Below are 27,111 nucleotides of genomic sequence, written 5' to 3'. Positions count from 1 at the left end.
CAGCTGATCAGCATCATGACTAACTGGGTAGACTGTGTGCTTTTAGCATCACCATCAAGGAGCCATGCACAGCAAGGGGCTGTTACTGCATTCTCCAAAATAGTTTGTAATCCTGATCCTAGTCAAGGTTATGAATGGAAAGAGGGGTGTGTGTGTGTGCGTGCGCACACATACATACTTACTTCGTGAGTGCTTCTATCCTTTAGACTCTAATTAAATCAGTACAGAAGCTTGGTTTAATCAAACAAGTCTGAGCTAATGTGAATGCTTTTTAGGAAGCAACTGTTAATAATAATAATTAATAATTAATAATGAAAGTGAATTTAATATGCAAAAATGCATCTCATGTAATTTAGAGCTTGAACTGGATGATTCTTCTAATGGAAAAATCCCAAACATAACCCAATCTACTACAAAAAAGCAAAATTAAGACTAAGTAAAGAGATTGTTTCATACTATAGTAATTGAATTGTAAAAAGCTAACTCTAAAATGTTTAAGCGAAAACCAAGTGTATTCTAACCAGCTTGACCTAAACATGAAAGGAAAAACAAAACAAAACCATAAACCAACAACAAGGAAAGTTGCTTCTAGTCATAGAAGTGACGTGTGTGTGTGTGTGTGTGTATAATGCAATATATATTGCAAAGTTACACTTTGGAAATAAACATCTATCTTATTAATGATATTTTATCCTTAAAATTATACAGGACTAGATTCTGCCATCCTTACTCCATAAGCAGCCCAGCTGAAATCAAAAGAATTAGTCACTGAAGATGGCTTTATTCCATGTGAGTAAGGGTGTCAGAATGCAGCTTCAAGTAATTTATTTGAGTTTGAGTTCTGTAGATTTCTATATATCACATCGAATTTAGTTATTAAACTCCTTGGAACAGAGAAACTCACTTATTTGTCTGTATAGCATCACAGATACCTATGGTGTTTGAGTTTCTCTGCTCCAAGGAGTTTAATAACTAAATTCGATGTGATAGGTCAAGGGATGACATTACAAAGAGGGGTTGGGGAGGCATATGAAAGGAATGCTTCATACATCTGAAGATTTTATTAACAAATGAGATTTATTTAACATTTTATGACAAATTTAAATCCAAACCACAAATACTAAAACATAAAATGTTAAAGATCTAGCAACAAAAATATTATTCTGAAAATACCAAAAAAACCTCTGCTTTCAGCATTGTTCTTTCAAATACTGTGCTTCTTCACTAGAAAACTGTCACCTGCAAAGCTCCCACATTTTAGGTCCCATTCAGTTAAAAATCCATTATCAATGTCTTTAAAACATGTGAAAACCTTGAATAGCCATGTAGCCACAGAGCACTCACTGTAAGTACCTAGAAATAAGAAATCCAATTTGTTTGCTATAGTTTAAGGGCCAAATCCTCAGCTGGTGCAAAATGGTGTAACTTCATTGCCCACAGTTCTGTACACAAGCTGATGATCTTGTCCAAGTCCACAGTCACTGCAAATTATTTTGTTACTATATGTCCATACAGTGGAATATTATATCTATTAATTGATCTATTATAATTCTTTATTCCAGGGAACACAACTTTTAAAATGTATATTTATACATGATAATATGCTGGTCTCTCTATTTAAGAATATCTTACTCTGAATATTTAAAAGAAAACTAGGAGTCAAATTCTGGCACTATGTGAAAGAAATGGCCTCTAAAGTGCAGACACATATGGTGAAGAAATCATACTGTTTCCTGCCTGTAGTCTGGCCAGCAGTCATGGACCCACATATTCATTATTCCTACTAGGGGTACAGGGTGTTATGTAGAAGGGCCAAAGCTGGGTTAGGGGACATACATGCATGAACATGTGAACTCTACTGATCTATAGACCCCACTCTGGAATGTTCCTTAGTGGCTCCTGCTGATGCTGTGATGTAAGGGAGAATGGAAGGAATTGGGTAGCCAATTGTGCCCCATAGTTCTGGGTGTGGGTTTCCTTGCAGTCTGCAGTGTGTGGAACTTGCCAGAATTTGGCTCCAAAACTGTATTTGGGACTGGATCTTTCTCCAACTGAAGTCAGTGGCAAAAATTCCACTATTTCAATGGTCTAGAATCAAGACCTTAGCATACATCCCTAATAAGGACAGAGTATTTAGCTGTGAGCAAACCACTGATGTGACATATTAACTTAATAGGACTTTTGCAGTGTAGAAGTTGAAAGGATTTTCACCTCCCAACCCTCCAAGGTAGAATAATTACCACATTTTCTATTGTGAGCTAGTTTTAAGATGTCAGATTTAGAATTGCAATGACTTGACAGTGTCTATTTAATAAACACCTGAAGTAAAACATTAGCTAATTTCTGGATCCCAAATATAACTCTCAATGACACTTCTTTAGCAAATGCATAGTTATATTTTTAACTGCTAGCATGGTCTCTGTACAAGTGGGTTTGATCAGAGTTTCAGGAAGTAAAAATCCAAAATGGCCAGTGTCACGCAGCTCAAATGCAAATGCATAGGGGATGCCATTTTTGTAGGCCCAGTCCATAGAACTACCAGAGCTCACATCTGGGGAAGAAAAAAAAAGTATCGTGATCTGTTTGTCCTGTTGAAAGAAATATACTGTTATCATAATATTGTACTTAAGACTCTTAGTGAGTACTTACAACTCAAGGCCTTATCCTCCAACACCTTGGAGGATAAGGCCCTGAGCACCCTCATCTCCCAGAGAAGTTCATGGGCATCCAATATCTCATGGAAGGGGCTTAGCGTCCTATATGATTAGGCCCACAGTTAACATGGGAAAAATCTAATAATTATCTTTCTATGTGTAAGAAGACTTTCACACCAGGAATATTTTTCTCTCCATTCTCTTTTCTCCTACCTCATTTGCTGAACACCTATAGCAGGGGTGGGCAAACTTTTTGGCGAAACTGTATGGAGGGCCAGGTAGGGAAGGCTGCGCCTCCCCAAACAGCCTGGCCCCTGACCCACCCAACCCCTCCCCCCCGCTCCTTACTGTCCCGTCCCAAACCTCCGCCCATCCAACTGCCCCCTATCCCCTGACTGCCCCCGCAGGACCCCCTTCCCCTTATGCAACCCCACCGTCCCCCTTAACATGCCGCTCAGAGCAGCATGTCTAGCTGCTGCCTGGCCAGAGCCAGACACACTGCCACGCTGTCCTGCATGAGCAGGCAGCCCCGCCACCCAGAGCGCTGCCCGCATGGCTGCGGGGGATGGGGAACAGCAGGAGAGGGGCTGGGGACTAGCCCCCCGGGCCAGGAACTTGGGGGCCGGGCAGGATGGTCCCACAGGATGTAGTTTGCCCACCTCTGCTCTATATGTTAATTATCATATACTTAGATAAAGATTTTTCTTTTATAGCCTATTTTCTTCAATATGATCCTAACCCTTAAATCCCAGTGCTATACTTGTGACATGGCAAAAGACTGTATGGTTATAACACAAGATTATCACCCTGCTGAAGGTCTAAGCACAAAGAGAAAGTGAGTTGTGAGGAAAGGTGAAAAATGCTTTACCGAGCACATTTGTATCAGTTTTCTTTATCTCCTCTGCTACTATCTTACTATGTTTATAAAATGCTGTTTTAAGCCTGTCCTAACAGAGTAAGTTCAGTCTTCAAACGGTTATAAATCAAAGGATCCGAGTGAAAAGTTTGTGGTGTTGTAGAAAACTATTGAACTTTTCCCTTACTAACCTCCTGAGAGAGCTCAGCTGACATTGTTAGCTAAAAGCCAAGCTTTAAAGATCCTTTGCCCTTGGGGGAAGAATAAGCATTTGAATTTAATCTTTTTTTTGTTTTTAAAGAAGATTTCCAAATACAGATGCGCTTGCTATTTCTTATTCTCAATGAGAAACTGCAGTATTCTAAACCCAGCTTTTAAAAAGGTCACCTCAGTTTCTGAATGAACAGCATGTGCAATGAATATCTCAATTACAAGAGCAGAGAGCGAGAACATGGAAATGTTTACTATGAATTATTTTTCTCTCAGTCTCAAGATTTAACTGTTAAATATCCTGTTTTGAAGTTTTCTATTGATCTTTATGTATGTTAAAATTTACTGCAGCTCACTGGACATGTTCCTTGTGTCTGTCTGTCCTTTTCTCTCTGGAAACTGTTACGTTTATCTCTGCCATTGCAGGTGGATTTAATCAGTTACACCTTCCCCACCTGCCACAATTTGATCAAAGTTCACTTTAGACAAGATTTGCTTCCTTTGTTATAGTACAAGCCGCCCCATATATCATAGCTAGGTCAAAGTAATAAACCAGTTTGAGAGAAACTTACACAAAGTGCTAGAAGCAGGGCCATATCTGTATCTTATACCATAAGCGGACTGAAGAGCATTAACAGCATTATAAGCTGCAGTTTCCTGAGTATGGGAGGAAAAAATAAATACATTAGACTTCACATTAATTTCTGTAATAGGATTAGAACTTCAACTACAGAACGCTTACTCCTACCGCAATACTAGGTTTTATGGTCCTGTGGAGCCCAAGTTACCATATTTTCAGGAGATCTGGCAGTTTTTCAAAGAGACAATATTAAAGATGAAGGAAAGTGTAGGTCCACTGCTTTCCAGGGAAGGAGAGCTAATAATAGACAACACCAAGAAGGCTGAGGTGTTTGAAGCAAAATAGGCATTAGTCTTCTATGCAAAAATTAAGTGTGAGCAGATGCTTAACAATTAATATAACAACAAGGGGGAAGGAACACAAGCTTAAATAGGGAAAGAACTTGTTAATGAATATTTAGATAAGTTAGATGTATTCAAGTTGGCAGGGCCTGCTGAAGTTCATCCTAGGGTATTTAAGGAACTAGCTGAAGCAATCTTGGAACCATTATCTTCAAGAACTTATGGCAGACTCAAAGTCCCAGATACCACCTATCTTTAAAAAGGGGAACAAAGAGGACCCAGGGAATTATAGACCGGTCAGCTTAATTTTGATACCTGGAAAGATACTTGAACAAATTGTTAATTTATAAGCATCTAGAGGATAATAAGGTGATAAGAAATACCTTACATGGATTTGTCAGTATCATGCTAAACCAGTCTCCTTTCCTTCTTTGTTGGGATTACTGGCCTAATGTATTGGGGGTGGGGGGGGAGCAGTAGATGTAAACATCTTGATTTTAGTAAAGCTTTTGACACAGTCCAATGTGTCATCATAAGCAAACTAGGGAATGGTGTCTAGATGAAATTGCTATAAAGTGGGTACATGATTGGTGGAAAATGTGCACTGAAAGAATAGTTATCAATGGTTCACTATCAAATGGGGAGGAAGGGTACCTGGGGGTCTCTCCTGGGTCTGGTGACTACTCAATATTTTCATTAATGACGTGGATGATGGAGGGGAGAGTATGTGTAACAGAGTGCTGGGCAACAGGAGCTGTACTGTAACTCTGATCACTGGATCATCAATTAAATTATCCTGGAGTAAATGGGAGGGGCAAAGCTGTGCCTAATTGATATTGGGGATGGACTATAAAGGGCTATGACTAATTAACCCATGAGCCCAAAATGTATAAAAGTCACAGGAAAGTAATGCGGGGGGTGGGGGTGGGGGTGGGGGTGGGGAAGGAAGAGAGATACTGGAAAGCTTTTGAGAATCAGAGCCAGGAAAGAGCCTCAGGGGGAGTGTCCTGTCTCTCCACTCCTTGGCTGTGTGGAGGATTATATGCTTGTAAATACTGACCTGTGCAAGTTTGTAAGGGTTGCGGGGGGAACACTGTAAATAAATTGCACAAGGTATTTGCCCAGAAAGTCTCTGAGTAGTCTGTGGCTAGAAAACAGACAGGAGTGGGATGACATGCTGTTACACTGCAGGCTTGTCCAGGATCTGAACTGGTGCAAGGGTTAGATGGCTTAGATAATGTAGGAGACCTGGCAATCATAAGTGCTGGAATTAGGAGTGTGGGGGGTGCTACAGCAGCCCCTGACTCGAAGTAGTTTCCATTCTATACATAGCTTACAGTTTGGTTCAATGGCTCACAGGACCCCCCCACTATCAGAAGTGAAAGTAGTCCGGTTCGGTAGTAACCTATGTGGCTCTAAATGACAATCTTGGACTGTGGGGGGGTGTTTGAAGGCCAGAAGATGGGAAGACTTCTTTCAGGATGTGTTCTCTACAGAGCATGGGCTGTAATTGTTTAATGATTCCCCATATAGGTTTCAGTGTCACATTTTTTTTTTTTGGCCCAACAAGTAGGGTTATACAAAACTTGTTTTGGACTGGGCATGGAGCTCAGCCTATATGTGGCTTTTCACTGGAGCAGAAACTGTTTTTTATCCTAGAAGAAATTCTAGTATACTCATTTAGAATCCCTCAGGTGGTCTTTTTTGGTTTATAGTTGCCTCTGTTGGTTTGTAGTGGAAGAACTGTGCTGCAAGAGGTTCCCAGCCTGTGCTCGTTTCTCTCCCAGCCCTATAAGGGGGGAAAGAGAATGTATAGAGCTAGGAAATGAAGATAATGCTATAATGAGCTCCTGTGAGAAATTCAACAGATTTGGAGGTGGGAGTGATCCTGTGTAGACTGGCCATTTCCTAGCTCCGCTCCTGCCCAACCACTTACCCCAAAATACAGAGACCCCCAACTATATGCTGTTCTTTGAGATCTGTGAAAGAGGGTGGGGGTGCCACTTGGGCCTATTTCTCCTCTGATATGTGCTTGCAATCCACGATCTGAAATACACTTAAGGGAGTGGGAAAATGCTATGGTTTCACATGGGTGACCTACCACCAACGAATAATCTTACAACACCACACCAGAATGTATGTCATGGAAGGGAGAAAAATATTGATAAGGAAATAGGTTTCAATTTCAAGGTTCCAAGGACCCGTATATCAAATAATGCCCCCCCCCCCCCCAAAATAAACCAACCCAAAAACCTGTTGAAAACTTTATGGAGAAATTCTACTGCAATATTATTTTAAAAGTAGGATGATGATATACTGATTCCTGTTCAGATGTGGCAACTGAGTGAAGGTCCATGGTAAATGACCATAATATGCTTCCAATATAAGGGAAACCAACAGCTGGATGTAGTGAGTGCACAGTTCTCAGGCTACCAGCAATGTGTTCACTCCAGCTGTTTGTGCCACACATAGAGAAGGAAGGGAACAATTCTGAAATGCTTCATATGCTATATAGGTCTGATCCTGAATGGTGCTGAGCAACCAAAATTCCTAGCATCTTTCAAGAGCAGGCCCCGAGAACTTGCAATATTAGCAGATTTCAGGAAAGTAGACTGTGAATACTGAAACACAGGATTGTATAGAAAAAATATGGCTAGTAAATTAAACTTTTTAAAAAAAGCTACAGATTGAAATAACTGGTGCAGACATTTACCAAATGATAACTGAAGTACAACTTCCCTTTAATGATCTTAACATAACTGGCTTCAACTGAAACTTAATAAGGGAGTTGTCTAAATTAGAGCAGAATATCTATGCACGTTGTTAGCAATATACTGCACTCCAGTTTCAAAGCATCACTGAATAATTTAACTGAAATTAACTTTAACTGAAACAGCAGCACACTAGTGTGTAGTGAACTGCACAGAAGCATCTTTGCTTTCTGCTCAGGAATAATTAAGGACCCTATTTACACTAAATGTTCCTAACCCCTCATGCATGTGGAGGCCCCCGGAACAGCATTCACTTGCTGGCCAACCTCAACGCATGAAATCCATCTGGACCAATAAAACATTTTCAGTCAATCACAGGAGAGAGATAAATGGGACAGAAGCTTCATTATAATTCTGCTTTCTACCTCAGTACAGCTCTTCACAAAAGTTCAAGTGAGCTGAAACCTTACCATATTTGATTATGGTATATATTTTAAATACTGAAAATCAATACATCTTGAAGCTAAACGGGCAATGGCACAACCCTTTAGCTATAGGCAAATAATATGAAGCTACATTCACATAATGTGCACTGTCTTTTGGGCTCCCCACACTCATGCCAATGTGTTAAGATGGTCAAACTCCTGCCCTAAAGCATAAATGCTGATGGGTTTGGAAAATGATGGTTTAAAAAAATACAAATTATATTATACTGTGAGCACCATCCATTCTGCACAAATTCCCTTCTCTGTGATAGTACTGCCACACTGGTGACTCAGGCTTCTTGGCAAGGGTTCACTTCTGTTCACACACCAGAACCTTAATAAAACTACCAACAGCTTGACTCTTCCATTTCACTATGCTTCTCTCCTATGTTTACTGCTTGTGTTGAACTGGCCCACCAATACAAAAGTACTTTTTGTTTGTTTTCCTCTTCCAAAAAAACATTGAAGGAGGTAGTGAGATTGAAATGCAAACAGATGTAAAGGCCAGGATGTCAGTGGAACATTAATAAATGCCGTAATTGTCCAGAGATGTTGGCTCCTAATTGGAGGTTATTGCTAACAGTGTCTTTGGCTGCTTTTCCAGGTATCTGCTCCACTTAACCTGTCCCTGGCTCTTAAAAGGCCTGACCCAAGGTCCAGTGAAGTCAATGGAAAGGCTTCCACTGATCCAATGAACAGACCCATAACTGTCAAACTGACTTCCTCTGATTTAAATGCTACAGATGGGAAGGTAGAGAGTGGGCCAGGGTTCCCCAACACAGAATGGAAGAAGCCAGATGATTAGAACAAGATGCATTAAAGATTTACTGATGGGTGAAAGCCTAGACTTTAAGATTCTTTTGCAAGAATTAATTTTTTGACCCACTGTCTGCTTCTGTCTTTGCCTGCTACTTTCTCACTTCATTCTAGAGGTGTCCATCAGGATATTCTGTAATTTTCTTTTGGCATTGGAAGACCAGTTCTTCCTAATACCATATTTTTTCCTTCTGCTGTCTTGCCAGTTCTTGAAGATAGGTTTGCTTTCTCTGTTCTCCAGATGAAATATTAGAGTTTCATGTTCTTGATCTATTGATAGTGACTACTTCACTTGGGTAGAATTCCCTCTAGACCCTAATCTCCCTTCATGGAATCAAAAGATGATTCATTCACTATCAGGAATTACTGAATGATGCATTGTAAATTAAATGTTTGGTCATGCTGCAACTCCTTATAATTCTCATTTTTAGCTCCCCTTCCCAAGCATGACATCAGACACAGGACATTTTCAGGAGTTGGAGCAATTAAGTCTTAACAGATCTTTCCTGATACTATGTCTTTTAATCGTCCTAATACCCCCCAAAAGAAATGCTGCTGAGCCCCTCAATCCATAATCCAGATCCATGCAATGAGGAGAATTCAGTTTGTACTGTATTATGATGGAGGAGGGGTAAAACCTAACTGAAGCTGGTGAGTATGATAGTGCCCTTCATTCAGGATAAAAGTTAGGAGCTGTTAAGCTCCTTTTCGGAGTAAGATAGTTGAAACAGTAGGAGCGACAATCCAAAAAATAGGCATTGGGAAAGGCTGGTCAGAAGCTGAGCTACGTAGGTGGATGGGGTTTTGTGGGGTACTAAATGCAAATCCAGCAGGTGGGTATTATTTGGTGGAGGGGACTGTGTCTGTGAACAGAAGCAGACCTCATGAGAAGAACCAGTAATGTGCCCTTGAGAGAAAGTTAAGAGGGAGAGATCTTTGGGCAGAGTGCTGGCTGAAAAGAGGCTTGCTACTGTAAGCAGAGAAACTGTCCCCTGTTTAATTTTATACAAAGTCTGGGAAACTGGACTTTGTATAAAAGCTTTGTAAATAAACAGGATTTCGTCAAAAAAAACCCTGACTCCATCATCAATTTCTCCTAAATTAAACCTTAAATATTGGCTGATTGCTGAAATCAAAGGGGGTAACAGTATTATCTCAGTAAACTGCAATATTAAGGGTTAGAAGCTTTATTTCTGGATGAAATTTAATAGTTGAAAGATTTCTATTTTGTTAAGTTGAAACTTTAAAATATCAAATCTTTTTTCTGTCAAGTATTTATACCTGTTCAGTTCTTTCAAATATATAGGGATAGACTTTCAGCTAGGTGCATGGGGATTTAGTAACAGCTTCTTTTAATATTTAATAATTTATGATAACACTAATTAAAACTCCACTGATTAGCCTATAAATTACTTTATAGAGATTGATGTAAGAAACTATCCCATTCTAAATGAGTCACCATTAATTCAATTAGAATAAAGGTTACATAACCAGTATAACACTGTAAATAGAGCTGAAATAAATATTGCTAAATATGAAGTATTGGAGAACCATGTCTGCTCTCTAAACAATAACAGAAATAGCATATAAGGGTGTGTAATCTCCAAGAACTATTGCACTTACCACACAGCTGAAATTTGGAATTGTTGCATACTTGTAGGAGTATGGATACAGCAACATCTGAGCATATGCATGAAAAGACAGATAGGCTTTTATTTGTTTCCGGCGTTTGCGAAGAAAGTGAGCTACGGCCTTTACTTCAGGCTCAGACTCGGGAAAGGGACCACAGTACGTATCATCACATGGGTGAAAGGAAGCCCCCTCATCTACACATTGAAAAAGAAAAATAGCCGTGAATGTTCACAAACAGCATGTAACGGTCCAATTCTGGCTTACCTTGTGCTTATGGAGAAGCCTAAAAAACAGCGCACACATTGCCATCCTACTTCTGAAAACACAGAGAACCTGCTATCTGAAAAGAATTAATGGAAGCAAACAGCCAAGAAATCGGTGGAATAGAATGCATTTTTATCCAGTAGGCATATATCCTTGCCACAAAGACGATACAGGCCTCCCCCAGGAAACTGGAATTGCAACTGGCACATAGAAATACACTGAACAATTCAGAACTTCCATTCTTCACGGCAAACTAAATTTCACTGTTTCCAGTAGGATTATAAGGATCTGATGGGATTATTCTGTTTATTATTGGAGAGATGTTTATTTTCATGATTCACTGAATGCTGTAAGTGGAGATGAAATAACAAAGTGCAAACTCTCTGGGACTCTGGAAGACAGCTATTTCTTGTAGTTGTAATATTTGACAAGACATTGAGACAGGATGCTCTTGAGACTTAGATGACTTGGTGGCCATCTGTTCTGCAGGGAGCAAACCATCAGCCCTCACCATAACCACTGCGTACCCATGTTTGCCTAAGTATAGCTATCTTTTCAAGTCCATGATCTTAGAGCTATATTCATTTTTGAATCTGCAGCTGGGGCTGATAGTTTTCTTCTTCACTTCAGTAAGTGCCATCACATTTTAGGTATCAAGCTGAGTAGCTATTCCTATTATATTTCATATTAAGGATTCCTGCAAAGCCCCGGTTTCCTTCCACTTAAAGTGAAAGACACTTACTATACAAAAGAAATTTATGAAAAAAGTGTTTAAGACCCTGGCAGTAGCAAGGAATATGATAGTCATGGTGTTATTGCTCTGCAGCTCTCTGTTAAAATGTGTAGTTGTCATGTGAAAACAGACTTCATTTACCTCCAGCTAAGCCCAGAACCTGAGCTGAGGCTAAGAAGTCCTCAGTACAGCTCAGGAGGGTGGGTACAGAGGTGACTTTCACACTTTCTGATCCTACAGCCTCCTTGGTCCCTGGCATAAATTAGAACAGCCTTCAGGCTGTTCTATATAATCCCAACGGGCTGTTCCAGAAGTCTGGAATCACTAGCATAAGGGATCCATGGACATGGCCCTCTTTCCTAGCCTTGTCCCCCTACAATCAGATGGGGTGGCTGGTGTAGGTGCCACTGGCAGTTCATTGCCACCCTGGACATTCTAGTATGTTGGAGAAAATCCTCAATTGTCTAGCCTGGTGGGTTAGTTTTAGGCAAAATCTGTGTCCCCATTTTAAAAAAAACCCCAAACTTTGTGAAACTACTGAGATTGTTTGTTTGGTATTTTTATTTAAAACAATCTCTCTGTGAAACCCCTCAAATTTTTTGCACAACTTTTGCCAAAATAGGCAATGGTAAAAAACTGTTCTTATTCAGAGTTCTTTACTGTAGGAAAATTGTTTTGAAGAACAGATCTACTTTTAAGGTAATGCATTTTTAGGTTTCTCTCTTTAATCTACGTTTCAATAGTGGCGTGACATGACTATGCCTTCATTGCCAGACAGAAATCTTGTCAATAATGAATGAAAACAAGGTGTAACCCCTGCTTCCAGATGAACCTATAGCTATACAATAAATTAGTTTTAGTAATGCCTACTTGCTGACTGATCAACCCTGAAGAAGGCTCCTCCCTCACATAGACCAGTGCAGAAAACAGGATGAAGAGCAGGCTCTAGTTTCTCTCTCTGTATAAGAATAGATTTTTCTAAACTCTCTTTATAACGAAGTTGTCCTGTAAATGAATGACTTCGGATAATACAATGAGCTCACTACGACTTTCCACACTGGAAGTTCTTCAAAGTTACAGACAGAATGGGGAGAGGGGTGGGGTGGGAAAGAAATACAGAAAATGTCAACTACTATCAAGAGTCAAAGCTACAGTCACAAGGAGAAAATAGAAATACAGTGAATGTCAACCATCTGCCTGATTTTTGAATCCTGCAGTGTTTTACTGAGACAGCCAAATCCTCCAGAGCACACTGCAGATGTGCAAGGCCCAAAATAAACGGGAAACGCTGCGTTCGCACTGTGTGGAAGTGTTGAAATGAATACAGCTCATTTTCGTACAGAAGCACTGAGGTGGGATTGAGGGTGAGATAAGGAACAGCATAAGCCCTAAACTTGCTTGCACCTCCTACTTCTGCCAGTATGAAGTAATCTCCTCCACAGCCCAGCTATGTGGCAGGCTTTAGGTGGAAATTCTGCCCCCAACTCCCAGTTCCCTATGCTAAGTGTCAGTGAAGCTCTTTAAATTGTGTTTGGTTTATGAGATGAGGATTTGTCCCTAAGTATTTGCCTAGTCATTTTTAAAAATATTATTTGTACTCTCAATAGTGCCTAATGGATCTGCATGAGGATCAGGAGACCACTATATTAGGTGTTACAGACACACACGTAATAAGACTCCCTGTCCTAAAGAGCTTGCAATCTGTACGCGCTATACTTTAAAACTGCTGCCGCGTCTAGTGCTGCTTTTGGTTACCCACCCCATACTTTAACTTAAAGAAATAATTGTGTTTCCCATGAGCCACAGGCTGCAAAATGAAATTTACTAAGATCACTGATAAATTTCCTTTTTCAGTCTTCACAGAATACAAAGCAACAAAGACCTACACTAGAAGAGAAGGGAAAAGAAGGTGGCACAGCAGTGTCACCTAATTCAAAGAAGAAACTCATGGTACCCAGCCATTTGGGTGTCACACAGGGGCAGGCACGACACAAAAAATAGGATTTGTGCTCACAACGTACCTGCCCAGAGGCACCTATATGAATTTCAAACCCAGCCTGCAAACTGTAAGCACAACTGACCCAATTAAGAGGTTTTAGAATCTACCTTATGAGAATTCACAGCGCAGAACATATCGGGACAATGTAAGCATGGAAATATGATAATCTTCCTTCATCTCCACTTCAGTCAGTGTAGTGAGACGACTGAGCATGTGACTTGGAGTAAGGAACTTCGAAGTTCTAATCTTGTCTCTTTCATGGACTGATTTGTTTATCCTTGGGCAAAATACTGAACGTCTAATCAGTCTCAGTTTTTGTTTCTGAAAAAATATTTTCTTCAAAGGGATGTTCTGAAGATCAGTAAATTGCTACTTGTATAGAAGTCCCTTTAAGGATCGACTGGGGTCTCATTGCAGAGCAGTCTGTGTATTTGGTGAAGTGAGGAGCAGGACTGAATGAACATGGGGAATGAATTCTGACTTCTTAAACTATAAGCCCATCAGGGCAGGGATATGTTGGTTTTGTTCTGTACAGGGCAAAGGACATTGCAGGAACTAAATAAATAATAGTCATAATACACAAAGCAGTCCAGATAGCATTGTTATAGGACAACAAATTCATTCTGCATAGAAAAGAAAGATTTCACTCATTCAGAAAAGACAAATGTCTTCCAGAACCCAGGAACAGGTATTTGTATTTCAGTGCAGGGGTGAGGTGCAAGGGAGTTAAGGGAAACTGAGAGAGATCAACTGGGAACTGAAAAAATGTGTGAGGGTATTAATAATGTGCTAAGATACAATAAAATATTCCTCCAGGGACATGACAAGAGAACTGCCCGCTCCAACGTGAAAGCAATAGTTTCTTTTGTGCACATACATTTGTTTTTCAAAATGTCTGTGGCTGGTGGTCATAAATTTAAGCAAAGAATGATGCAACAGCATAGGCTGTATTTTTGGATTAGTTCGGCTTTGCATCTATACCCTAAAGTTGCCCTAAATCTGGGGGTCAGTTCTGGGAATCTCTCTCCCCTACATGTGGGATTCTCAGGTTGCACTGACCTGTTGTAGCTGCTCCTATACCAACCCCCTCCCTGCAGCCAGTGGAGTAAGTGGTCCACTTCGGGGTGATGTACACTAGAACATTAGATTAACCCAGCTACATCACTCAAGGATGTGAAAAATCCACACCCCTGATGGACATAGTTAAGATGACCTAAGTCTCCATGTAGACAGTGCTAGGTTGATGGAAGAATTCTTTCATTGACCAAGTTGCTGCCTCTTTGGGAGGTGTATTACTTACGGCAGCGGAGAAACCCTTCCTGTCACCATAAGTAGTGTCTCCAATGAAATGCTACAGTGGCACAGCTGCAATGCTATAACTGTGCTGGTGAAGTGTTTCAAGTGTAGACAAGCCCTTAATGATCCCAAGGTGGCAGAAAAGCCCTTTTGGACCACAGGTAGCTATTTACAGCTTGTCTACACAAGGACACTCAGGGAAATTAAACCACATTAAACCCCTATGTGGATGCCCTTACTCAGAATTAGTGTCCTTAATTAAGTTTACCTTAATTCACTTCCAAAATGGAGTAACTAAACCAAATTAAGGCCACTTTAATTTTGAATAAGAGCATCCACACCAGGGTTTAATGCTGTTTAACTAATCTACTTGAAATTCACACATTTAGTTAATTTGGATTAATTTTCCTGAATATCTCTGTGTAAACAAGTCTTAGAGTAGCTTTAACTTTGCTCTAAATTGCTCCAGGGAAGAGCACAGATTTGTCCAAAATCAAGGGAGCACAAAGATGGCCTTTGCCTCGTCCCTCCTGAGCACTGTCGAGTGCCCCTTTGTCACAGCTCAGGACATGGGCCCATGTGTTTAGGCTCTAGCACAGGAAAAAAAAGTGGGAAGTAACGGACTGGAATTGGGTTGGAGGGAGTGAGATGGTAAAAGAAGAAATATTAACAAGATAGGCAGGATGGGAGAAGAGTAATAGAACAACAGTATAAAATTTAAACAAGTAGATTTAAGGGCTCATAATATATGCAAGAGATGATGTCAAAAACTGTAAGTGTATTTTACTGGATTTTCTAATGGTTCTGTTCTGTCCTTCCTGACTTGCCATCACTATGATAATACTGCTTGCCCAGTTTACTTTTCTCCATAAAATTTGCAAAATTACGTAGAGATAAAAACAACAAATCACTAGAGGGCAGACTGTGGAGCCCTTCCTCCTAGCAGTGTCTGAGCATTTCCTCATGCAACTAGTCTCGCTGAAGTAATGAAACTATTTTTATTATTTATATTACAGTAGCATTTACAGGCTCCAAGATGGACCAGACCCCCAGATTTAGGGCATTTTTTCCAAAAAGAACTAGATAAGTTCATGGAGGATAGGTCCATCAATGGCTATTAGCCAGGAATGGTGTCCCTAGCCTCTGTTTGCCAGGAGCTGGGAATGGGCGACAGGGGGTGGATCACTTGATGATTACCTGTTCTGTTCATTCCCTCTGGGGCACCTGGCATTGGCTGCTGTTGGAAGACAGGATACTGGGCTAGATGGACCTTTGGTCTGACCCAGTATGGCCATTCTTAAGTTCTTATGTTGTGCTAAGCACTGTATAAATACATAATGAGAAACAATCCCTGCTCTTAAGAACTTACAGTCTAAATAGGCAATTCAGAGGGAGGGGAAACACAGGTGAAGAGACTTGCCGAACGCCACACAACGGACAAGAATAGAATCTTAGTCTTCTAGGCCCCAGTCTAATGTCCTACCTACTGCATCACTACTTGAATGTATATATGTTCATTTACAAGTGTAAAGATTATAAAATGCCATTTCCAGTTCAAGGGCTCCATTTCTAATAATCTGCTATAATTCATTATTTTGAACCTTATCTATATATATGCAAAATTTAGGTCAGTTTCTATTATAAATATTTATATAATAGAGTTTAAAATAGCCTCTATACAATTAAAAGTAGCTTTTCATTTCTTTTATAAACCTCCACTAACAGCCCCCTTGAAATACTAAATGGCACTTTGTGTCACCAAGGCCAGCAAAACATCTGAAGTCTCTTAGCCAAAACATTTTAGAAACATAAATAAAAAAAAGTTAGGAATTAAAAACCAACAACAAACAAACAGATTAGATAACACCATGAGCCACGTTTACCATTGTACACCAGCTCATTCCAGCACCACAGAGACAGCTGTAAAACTGGCTTAATTAGCTTCTTAAACTGGGTTTGCAGCTGCTTTGCATCACGGGACTAGTACAAAGCAGTTAGTGCATACTCCTAACATTAAAACTTCTTTCTCCGCTTTTACCAAATTTCCCAGAAAAACTCTACGTTGGGGTGAGATGTGGCACCTGATATTTCAGAAAACTTGGTTTCTTTTTTGAGAAGTTAGGAGGAACATTCACAACCAAGCCTACAACATAATGCAGGGGTGGCCAAACTTACTGATCCTCTGAGCCACAAACAACAATCTTCAGAAGTTCAAGAGTGGGGGCGTGCCAGCCGGGCACTTCTCGCCCCACTACTGCTGAAGCCCCGAGCCCTGGCAGGCATGCCCCGTGGGGCTGAAGCCCCAAGACCCCCCTCCCAGCTGTTTGCTGCTGCCTCTCCCTATAGTCGCAGCTCCCAGTTTGCCAGTTCCAGCAGCTGCCATGCAGGGAGGGGGTCATGTGCCCCCCAAGATTTTTGCCAGGGTTTGCTGGCCCCACTCAGTCACATGGTGCCACAGGACCCCCTCCCTGCATGGCAGCTGCTGGAACTGGCAAACTGGGAGCTGCGACTATGGGGAGAGGCAGCAGCAAACAGCTGGGAGCTGCAGGGAGAGCCATTGCTTTTGCTGCTGCCTCTCCCCACAGAGTTAAAGCAGTGGCCCCTTCCTGAAGCTCCCAGGTGTTAGCTCTGGGTGGAGAGACAGCGGCAAATAGCTGGGAGCTGCAGGGAGGAGCTGCTGAGGGTATGGGAGGCGGGCGTGACTTAAGCTGTTGGGGCGGGAGCAAACCTTTAAATTGTGCTCTCCCACTTTCAGCAGGCACCAGTCATCTCTGGCCGAAGATCCTAGCCCCATCACCCTGCTGCAGGGCAGACGCCTTGAGCTCCCCCCGCCAGTCTGGTACATGGAGAATGGGGGCGGCAGGGGTGCTCTGTGAACTGCACTTTAACTGTAAAAGAGCCGCGTGTGGCTCACGAACCATGGTTTAGCCAATGGGATGCTAGCTTCAATCTTAACTATGGAGAGGCTACGGCCGCTGTAGAATGTTCTAATCTATTCAGTGCTCTGGACAGTTAAATGCAGGATGACATAGTTATCCACATTCAGCTTATTTCCAGACTTACCACACCATTTCACTTTCCAGTTACGATTAGCATCTACACCATGGCAACGAAACTGTGAGTTCTTTGACCTTGTTTTTCTCCAAAATCGATCCTAGTTATAATTTTTAAAATAATGAAAATAATTGAATACATGTTGATAAAACAACTATGTACATATAACAAATCATCTATGTTGAAGATGCTCAGTGCAATATTTTAACTTTCTTGCAAGTCAATTATATCCTTAGGTCAGATATAATAAAGTGATGGATCAGATCATTACAGCATTCAAATGAGACTTCTATCTATAATCATTCCATCTTTTCGATCTTAATATGTTTTCAGAAACATTAGCCAAACTACTTACATTGGTCCAGCTAAAATGGTAGCCATCCACATTAAATACTGGCATGATGTAGAAATACAGCTGATTTAGCATCCTTCTCATGGCGGGATCACTCTGATATGTCTGAAGAGCCTAAAGGAGGAAGTAAAATAGAAGTAGTTTCTATAATAAAAGTGTTTGAAAAGTAAGTATTGTGATTAGCTAAGCCAGTCACATGACTGTAGGCAGTTAGTAGTACTGGAGGGTTTACTTCTGTAACAGGAGCTTGGCCTTATTGCATTACTGCTATTCCAACAACTGTGCTTGAATGCAGTATTGTCTGTCCATAAATGAGACTAATAGCAACACAGTAATGAGAATATATTCCGAAAAGATTTTCAAAAGGAGACCATCCTATTGTTAGTTAGTTTCAAACAGACAGGAGAACACTGGAACTTCTTGCTCTAAACAGAAACAAGTGCACTGAGCATTAGTGAGATGATTGGGCGAAGGAGCTAAAAGTCAATGGGCCAGATCCTCAGTTGGCATGAATCAGTTTAGCTCACCCTAAGTCAATGGAGTTATGCTGATTTGCACCAGCTGATGATAGCACCTAATATTGGTGAGGTCATAATATATGAAAAGGTATCAAAAGGCAAACGATGAAGGTCACATCGTCTGTGAGATAAAGATCTCTTAAAATAAAAATCATCAACCCACATTACTTCTCCACTTACAATTGGGCAAATCCTGTACCCTGCACCAAGCCTGTGTACCATAGGTTGGACCAGTAATTGAAGGTGGAGGAAGTAATTCTTCCCCTCTGCCAGACTCAGGAATGCAGTAGCCCATGCATGTGCTGCACTCCTCAACAGAGTTCTGGTTTGTCTATGTATCTGCAATTCCACCAGCCCCACAGACTCTCCTCCATTGTATGCAGAAGTGTGCAATCCTTCTGTAACTACCACCATCACTGGGCATTAACTACAGTGTTCAGGCTTCAATGCAGTAAAGTGCTTAATCCTGTGCTTAACTTTGAGGGAAGAAAGTGCAACACATTGAATGTAGGCTACATAGGCATGCTCCCAGCATCTGACCACCCTGTGCAATGTACCCACATCAGTTCCGTTCTACTGAAGGTCCTCAAGGCCCACACAGGAGTTGTGGTGGGAGGAGCAGGATTTACTTAAAACCGATGAGAGCTAAAATTATTGTTACTCACAAATGCTAGGGCTACAGTATCAGGTCAGGGAATTTAATACCTATGCAGCTTGGTCCTGCAGATGCTCCAAGTGTGAAGCTCCCATTGAAGTCAAAGGCTGTTATTCTGTGTGACGTAGCTACAAGAATGCTCTCATAAATTCGCAGCAAGGGATATTTAGGTTAGATATTAGGAAAAACTTTCTAACTGTAAGGATAAGTAAGCATTGCGACAGATTACCAAAAAAGGTTGTGGAATCCCTGTCACTGGAGGTTTTTCAGAACAAGTTTGTCAAATGCCTGTCATGGGTAGTCTATGTATGCTTAATCCTGCTGCAGCATGGGGAGGGGGATGGACTAGATGATCTCTGGAGGTCCTATCCAGCCCCTTCATTTCTATGGTTCTATAATTGGACTTGTCTGGGGACAGAGGTACTGGACACAACTCTTCCTCTATAGCAACCATGTTATTGTTTCTATGAACCATTTTTCTATACTAACTTTGTTAATATTAGAAAGCCACTTCAAGGCTACCCATCAAAATGGTTACAAATCTTTGTATTAGTAACACTGCTCTGCTGGACAAGCAAAAGATAATTTTGTCATAATGGAAGGCTTTGCTTACTCCTGCAGTGATGGCTTAGAAAACCAAGACCCTGATCCTTTAGACTTAAGCATTTGCGTATTTATGCAAATTGAAGTAAACAGGGCTACTCATACATGTAAAGATATGCAGGTGCTTAAGTCTTTGTAGGATAAGGGAAATTATAGATGCTGTAAAAGTTCTGTATTGCAATGAAACAAACTCAAAATGTGGGTTAGAGCAACTGAGCATCTCTTCGAGGCTTTTTTGTAGGGAGAGAGGATTTAGTTGGGGAAGGGATAGCCTTTTTTTGCCATCTTATGTTTTCTTCTCATTACCAAATGCTACCAAGTATAGTGGAGATCCTGCCCCTATAATGAGGATTTCCATGTCAAAGATATTGAGTTTGAAGTAGCCTCTAGTTTTTGTTTTCTGTATAGTGCTCTTAGGCTTCAAATCATATACTGTAACTGTGCTCTTTCATAGGATCTGTTTTTTACCTGCAGTGTTGCAATGTATATTGTATTACCAGATTGATGTAATATGATACATACGTCTTAAAAATCACACTAAAATGCTTTTGGATGTCAAAATCTTCCTCAGTAGGGCACCCAAATAATATTTATAAAATATAAATACAGTACATAATGAAATTGTGATGAAAACTCAGAGAAAAAATCAAAAAGTGAACTGAAAAGGGTCATATGCTTTAAATGATATGAATAGTTGTAAAAGGGTGGCCTGCCCCCTTTGCAGGACCAGGAAGCCAAGGGGTAGCCAGTCCTGTTTAATTAGCTCCACCCTGCCACACCTGGGTTGGGTACAGGAATTAAAAAGGGGGGAAGCCAAGCAGTTAGGGGCTGAAACTGGATCTGGAATGTACGCCCAGCTGTGGCAGTCATAAGAACATAAGAATGGCCATACTGGGTCAGACCAAAGGTCAGTCTAGCCCAGTATCCTGTCTAGTGGCCAATGCCAGGTGCTTCAGAGGGAATGAACAGAACAGGTAATCATCAAGTGATCCATTCCCTATTGCACATTCCCAGCTTCTGGCAAACAGAGGCTAGGGATACCATTGCTGCCTATCCTGGCTCATAGCCATTGATGGATCTAACCTCCATGAATTTCTCTAGTTCATTTTTTGGACTCAGTTATCCGGCATTAGGGCAATAAAAAAGACTGTCTCCATATGTACAAATAATGGAATCAACAAAATTATATTTCCAATAAGAGTTAGGGCTGCCAAGCGATTAATAAAATAAATTGCAGTTAATCACGTGATTAATTGCACTGTTAATAATAGGATACCATTTATTTAAATATTTTTTGATATTTTCTACATTTTCAAATATGTTGATTTCAATTACAACACAGAACACAAAGTGTACAGTGCTCACTATATATTTATTTTTATTACAAATATTTGCACTCTAAAAACAACAAAAGAAATAGTATTTTTCAATTAACCGAATACAAGTACTGTAGTGCAATCTCGTGATCATGAAAGTTGAACTTACAAATGTAGAATTATGTACAAAAAAACTGCATTCAAAAATAAAACAATGTAAAACTTTAGAGCCTACAAGTCCACTCAGTCCTCCTTCTTGTTCAGTCAATTGTTCAGACAAACAAGTTTGTTTCCATTTGCAGGAGATAATGCTGCCTGCTTCTTGTTCACAATGTCACCTGTAAGTGAGAACAGGTGTTCTCATGGCACTATTGTAGCTGGAGTCACAAGATATTTACATGCCAATATTTACATGCCAGATACGCTAAAGATTCATACGTCCCTTCATGCTTCAACCACTATTCCAGAGGACATGCATCCATGCCGATGACAGGCTCTGCTCGATAACAGTCCAAAGCAGTGTGGACCAATGCATGTTCATTTTCATCATCTAAGTCAGATGCCACCAGCAGAAGGTTGATTTTCTTTTTTGGTGGTTTGGGTTCTGTAGTTTCTGCATCGGAGTGTTGCTCTTTAAAGACTTCTGAAAGCAAGCTCCAGACCTCGTCCCTCTCAGATTTTGGAAGGCACTTCAGATTCTTAAACCTTGGGTCAGTGCTGTAGCTATCTTTAGAAATCTCACATTGGTACCTTCTTTGCATTTTGTCAAATCTGCAGCAAAAGTGTTCTTAAAATGAACAAATGTGCTGAGTCATCATCCGAGACTGCTATAACATGAAATATGTGGCAGAATGCGGGTAAAATAGAGCAAGAGACATACAATTCTCTCCCAAGGAGTTCAGTCACAAATTTAATTTTTGCATTATTTTTTTAATGAGCATCATGAGAATGGAAGCATGTCCTCTGGAATGGTGGCTGAAGCATGAGGGGGCATATGAATGTTTAGCATATCTGGCACATAAATACCTTGCAATGCCAGCTACAAAAGTCCCATGTAAACGTCTGTTCTCACTGGTGACATTGTAAATAAGAAGTGGGCAGCATTATCTCCCGTAAATGTAAACAAACTTGTTTGTCTTAGTGATTGGCTGGATGAGAAGTAGGACTGAGAAGACCTGTAAGCTCTAAAGTTTTGCATTGTTTTGTTTTTGAGTGCAGTTATGTAACAAAAAAAAAATCTACATTTGTAGGTTGCACTTTACCGTATTTGTATGAGGCTAATTGAAAAATACTGTTTATCATTTTTACAATGCAAATATTTGTAATCAAAAATAATAATATCAAGTGAGAAGTGTACACTTTGTATTTTGTGTTGTAATTAAAATCAATATATTTGAAAATGTAGAAAAACATCCAAAATAATTTAATAGATTTCAATTGGTATTCTATTGTTTAACAGTGCAATTAAAAATGCAATTAATCGCAGTTAAGTTTTTAATCACGATTAATTTTTTTGAGTTAATAGTGTGAGTTAACTGCAATTAATCGACAGTGCTAAATAGAGTTAGTACAGATGGGGATACATGTAGCATTAGTCTGGATCTCAGGACATACTGGGATAACAGGGAATGAAATGGTGGACAAGGCAGCTAAAAGTGCTATAAGAAATGGAAGGACTGACACAGAAATACCCTCGAGTAAACAGCAATTCAAAAGCCTAGTGAAGAAAAATTTAAAAGAGGAATGGCCAAAAATTTGGATCAGTGAAAAAAGAGGAAGAGGAATTTCTGAATTGTGTTCTAGAGTTGAGGATAAGGACATACTTCAGGGCCCCGATTGGACAAATGAAGTGATTTTGTTCAGAGTACTGACTGGCCATTATAGCTTAAACAAATAAACAACCACAAAGCTGGACTATGTGCGTGCTGTAACTGATCACCTTTTATGGGTTCGTAAGGGCTTTGATAAAGGCAGGGAAAAGTTACATTATGTTATTTAGTAAAAATATGGGGGAAATGCGATTGTATTAGAAAGGTGTTGTTACGTTACCTGAAAGACACAGGGCAGAACGAGAAAATATGAACTGCTAGCTATTTAGGGGAGTATAGCTGGTGTTGGCTATTGAGTATCCAGTCAACTCTGCTTTCACACGGGGGTGTGGGGGGTAGGGGAGAAAGGCAAGGGCCAGCTGCGGAGGAGAGTAGTCAAGCTCGGTTGTGGCTGGAGAGCAGAGTAGGCTCATTAAATAAGGGGCCAGGCTCCAGGGTGACAGTCATGGGGCTGCTATTCCAGAAGAGAAACAGGGAGCAGGAGAGGCTGTCAGGGGAGGCAATGGGGAAAAAAGGCCTCCAGGGAGAAAGCCCTGGGAAGTAGGGCTCAGTCAAAAGAACAAGGAAGAATCCTGCAGGAGGCCCTGAAGCAGGAGAGGATGAAAGAGACAAATGGAAAAAATCTCCTGGGAGCTACAGCCCACGACGTGCTGAGGAACTGTTTTGTAGTTTTTACTTATGTCTGGAAAAGGAAAGTGCCTGTAAAAAAATTTTGGGTCTGACATTGGGTCCTTTGTGGGCTGGGGACAAGTCAGCATTTTACAGGTTTTTTTCCCTTGTAAATAAAAGTAATACTGTGACTATAAAAAAGAAATAATGCAATGACTTAAAAATGATCTCACATCTTCCTCTGTGCCTTAGGCAACATCCAATTTCAAACAGTTGATAGACTTCTCTGTTTTGTTTTGATGCTTGATATCTCGTGAAATGACACTGTGAAAGGTTTTGGAAATCAATATGGTCCCAAAGCTGTACTTTTAAAAATATCAAGTTGAGTCTTAGAATTGACTTGAATGATTCATGTGTTTCTCTTTAAAATGTTTCTTTTAAAACATTTTAAAGGTTTATTTTAAAACTTTGTAACTATCATCTGATTTAAAACATAATGGACCCAGGTAAAGCTTTCTGACGGGTGTAAATCAAAAGTAACTGCTATGAAATAAATAGTTACCCATGTGTAGAACTGGTGTAAGTGACATAAAAATAATTTCTTTATCTTAAAAAATATTTCTCTGATATACTGTTTTTCTTTTCACAAACTTAATGCTTTATATTTGTAACAAGACAAGACAGGTTGTGTATTACCGTCAAATGTTATGTCTTGATGGCATCCACGAGGCCTTTGCCATTTTGTCTTACAATCACTAAGGTGTATCATAAGAACAGCCATAATGGGTCAGACCAAAGGTCCATCTAGCTCAATATTCTGTCTTCCGACAGTGGCCAATGCCAGGTGCCCCAGCAGGAATGAACAGAGCAGGTAATCATCAAGTGATCCATCCCCTGTCACCCATTCCCAGCTTCTGGCAAGCAGAGGTTAGGGACACCATCCCTGTTACTATTATACTGTGCTATATTACTATACTATAAAAAAGGGATACGGAATAAGACGGAGAATATTTTATTGCCCTTATATAAATCCATGGTATTCCCACATCTTGAATACTGCGTACAGATGTGGTCCCCTCAACTCAAAAAAGATATACTGGCATTAGAAAAGGTTCAGAAAAGGGAAATTAAAATGATTAGAGGTTTGGAATAGGTCCCATATGAGGAGAGATTAAAGAGGCTAGGACTTTTCAGCTTGGAAAAGAGGAGACTATGGGGGGATATGATAGAGGTATATAAAATCATGAGTGGTGTGGAGAAAGTAAATAAGGAAAAGTTATTTACTTGTTCCCATAATGTAAGAACTAGGGGCCACCAAATGAAATTAATGGGCAGCTGGTTTAAAACAAATAAAAGGAAGTTCTTTTTCACACAGTGCACAGTCAACCTGTGGAACTCCTTGCCTGAGGAGGTTGTGAAGGCTAGGACTATAACAGGGTTTAAAAGAGAACTGGATAAATTCATGGAGGTTAAGTCCATTAATGGCTACTGGCCAGGATGGGTAAGGAATGATGTCCCTAGCCTCTGTTTGTCAGAGGGTGGAGATGGATGGCAGGAGAGAGATCACTAGATCATTACCTGTTAGGTTCACTCCCTCCGGAGCACCTGGCATTGGCCACTGTCGGTAGACAGGATACTGGGCTGGATGGACCTTTGGTCTGACCCAGTATGGCCATTCTTATGTTCTGTTCTTATATTCTATCAGTATCATACTCTGCAACCTGCCTTTTGTAATGTGTATCTAATCCTCAAAATAATGATTAAAGTGAAAAAATAATAAGTGTTAAAACATATATTCTCATCACCATGACAAATACAACTTGTTTGTCAACCACTAGTCATTTTTCTCCATTACAGTTTGTACAAAGCGTTCAGAATATAAAATAATTATATTTTACATGGCTTAATCCTGCATTCCCGAAGGAAATCAGTGGAAGTTTTGCCACTGAATTCATTGAGAACGAGACTGGACCAATACATGTGGAATAGTATTAATACCAAAAGAGAAGATGATATAGGAATGTTGCCAAAATCTGATGGAGAAAAAATAAACAGTGACTGATAAGAGAAGCCCATGTCTTCAGTTGCATAAACCAGCAAACCTACATAATGATTAATAGAGCTATTGCTGGCTCACCCTAGCTGAGGATCTATTCTATATATAAACACACTGTGCCACAGAAATGCTAGAAGTCACCAAGGCTGCAGATCAAAGAGTACTGAATGAATGAATCTATGCATTTTACAAAGGAAGGGAATTGATGGCAAATGACAAGGCAAGGAGACAGGCTTCAGAGAAACTTTTAAATTGTAGACAAGCTAGTTGGGCCTAATAACCGTATCCTGTCCCACAATTCATTGTCTTTACATTTAAGTTAAGACTTGCTATTTCTAGTTTTGGATTAATAATTATTAACACTGATTTAGCCAGTTACTATTTTAGCACTGAAAACTGACTCTGTTGCTGTTTCCTCAGCAATCATACCATAATACTATTTCTAATGAAACAGGCTTTTAGCTCCTCTCTGTGTGTTCAAACATCAGTCATAGCATCCTTATTGAAAGTAACTTAAGATGTTTGTTATTTTCTGTTCATTTTAAATTATAATCAGGTCTGGCCTTAGGCCAAGCAAAGCAGCTGCTTGATTGGGCCCATGTAATTCTGCACTGATTTGGTAAATACTGGGTTATCCTATCTTCATCTCTGGAGACAACTCATAACTTAATCGGCTCTCCTCTCTTACATCTTAGGGATCTGCTTTTGCTTGGAGCCCTACAAGTCATAAGCCTGATGCTAGATCTGATTCCACATGAAGTAATAAAATGCAATTTCATGACTCAGATAGAGATCTTAAACATAGGGTCAAATTTTCAAAAGTTGGACCTTCAACTGTGCCTGAAAAACGTTTGCAAACAAACCTTCCCTGCCATTTTGGGGTTGTACAAGAAGCATCTTCTACTGGCACTAGATTAGAAACAGCAGCTGGAAAAATGACAAAGTATTATGTCCTCCTGGGAATGCTTAGCAGGGACCCTATGGGAAAACTCCAGAAAGGAGAAGGACCCCCTAACTTAGGTGCCTGAGACAGGTGTAGTCCAAGGTCCAGTGTGCTTCAGTAGAAGCACTGGGAACCACAACTTGTGGACTACTTCCTGGTTCCTGCCAGGAAGTACCCTTTGTCTTTGCAGCAGAAAGCTTTAGCAATAACTGAAGCTGGGAGCATGAGGCAACCAGAGAGGAGGCTGCTGGACTGTAATCCCATTCTGTGTTTCCTAACAGAATAAAACTTTGCTCCTCTGTGGTTTGTCTGCGTGGATCTGGTGAGGTGGATACACACTGGTACACAACACCGAGCACACTGGGCAACCTCCAGCCCAGTCCCCCAGAATTGGGTAAAAAGCCACAAGATAGACTTCCTGTATCTTGAACAATCTCATACTTGGATGGTGAACAGGAGAGGAGGTTACATGTGAATTGTATGGTGGCTGGGTCAGAGGAGAAGAGAAGGCGTTATGGAGCCAGCAGCCCGATTGATATGCCAGGGCATCCAACTGTAATCCCAGGAAAGACTGCATACCCAGCCATCCGCTGAGTCTA

The 27,111-nt window shown here is 40.4% G+C and overlaps 1 protein-coding gene across 1 annotated transcript in view; it reads right to left on the bottom strand.

Moving 5' to 3' along the window:
* Nucleotides 1-1,187: 1,187 nt before the first annotated feature.
* Nucleotides 1,188-27,111, bottom strand: part of CPA6 (carboxypeptidase A6) — a 117,793-nt gene continuing 91,869 nt past the window's right edge. Inside the window, exons 7-11 of the mRNA XM_037892469.2 lie at nucleotides 17,987-18,097; nucleotides 17,641-17,731; nucleotides 10,277-10,479; nucleotides 4,293-4,377; nucleotides 1,188-2,551 (exon numbers count right to left, since the gene is read on the bottom strand). Coding sequence (XP_037748397.1) covers nucleotides 2,364-2,551; nucleotides 4,293-4,377; nucleotides 10,277-10,479; nucleotides 17,641-17,731; nucleotides 17,987-18,097 — 678 coding nt within the window. The 3' untranslated portion in view covers nucleotides 1,188-2,363. The remainder of the gene's footprint in view (nucleotides 2,552-4,292; nucleotides 4,378-10,276; nucleotides 10,480-17,640; nucleotides 17,732-17,986; nucleotides 18,098-27,111) is intronic.

This window comes from Chelonia mydas, chromosome 2, assembly GCF_015237465.2.
Source record: "Chelonia mydas isolate rCheMyd1 chromosome 2, rCheMyd1.pri.v2, whole genome shotgun sequence".
NCBI classification, from domain to species: Eukaryota; Metazoa; Chordata; order Testudines; family Cheloniidae; genus Chelonia; species Chelonia mydas.
Note: the sequence above shows the minus strand (reverse complement) of the source record. Positions and strands in the feature narration are given on the sequence as shown.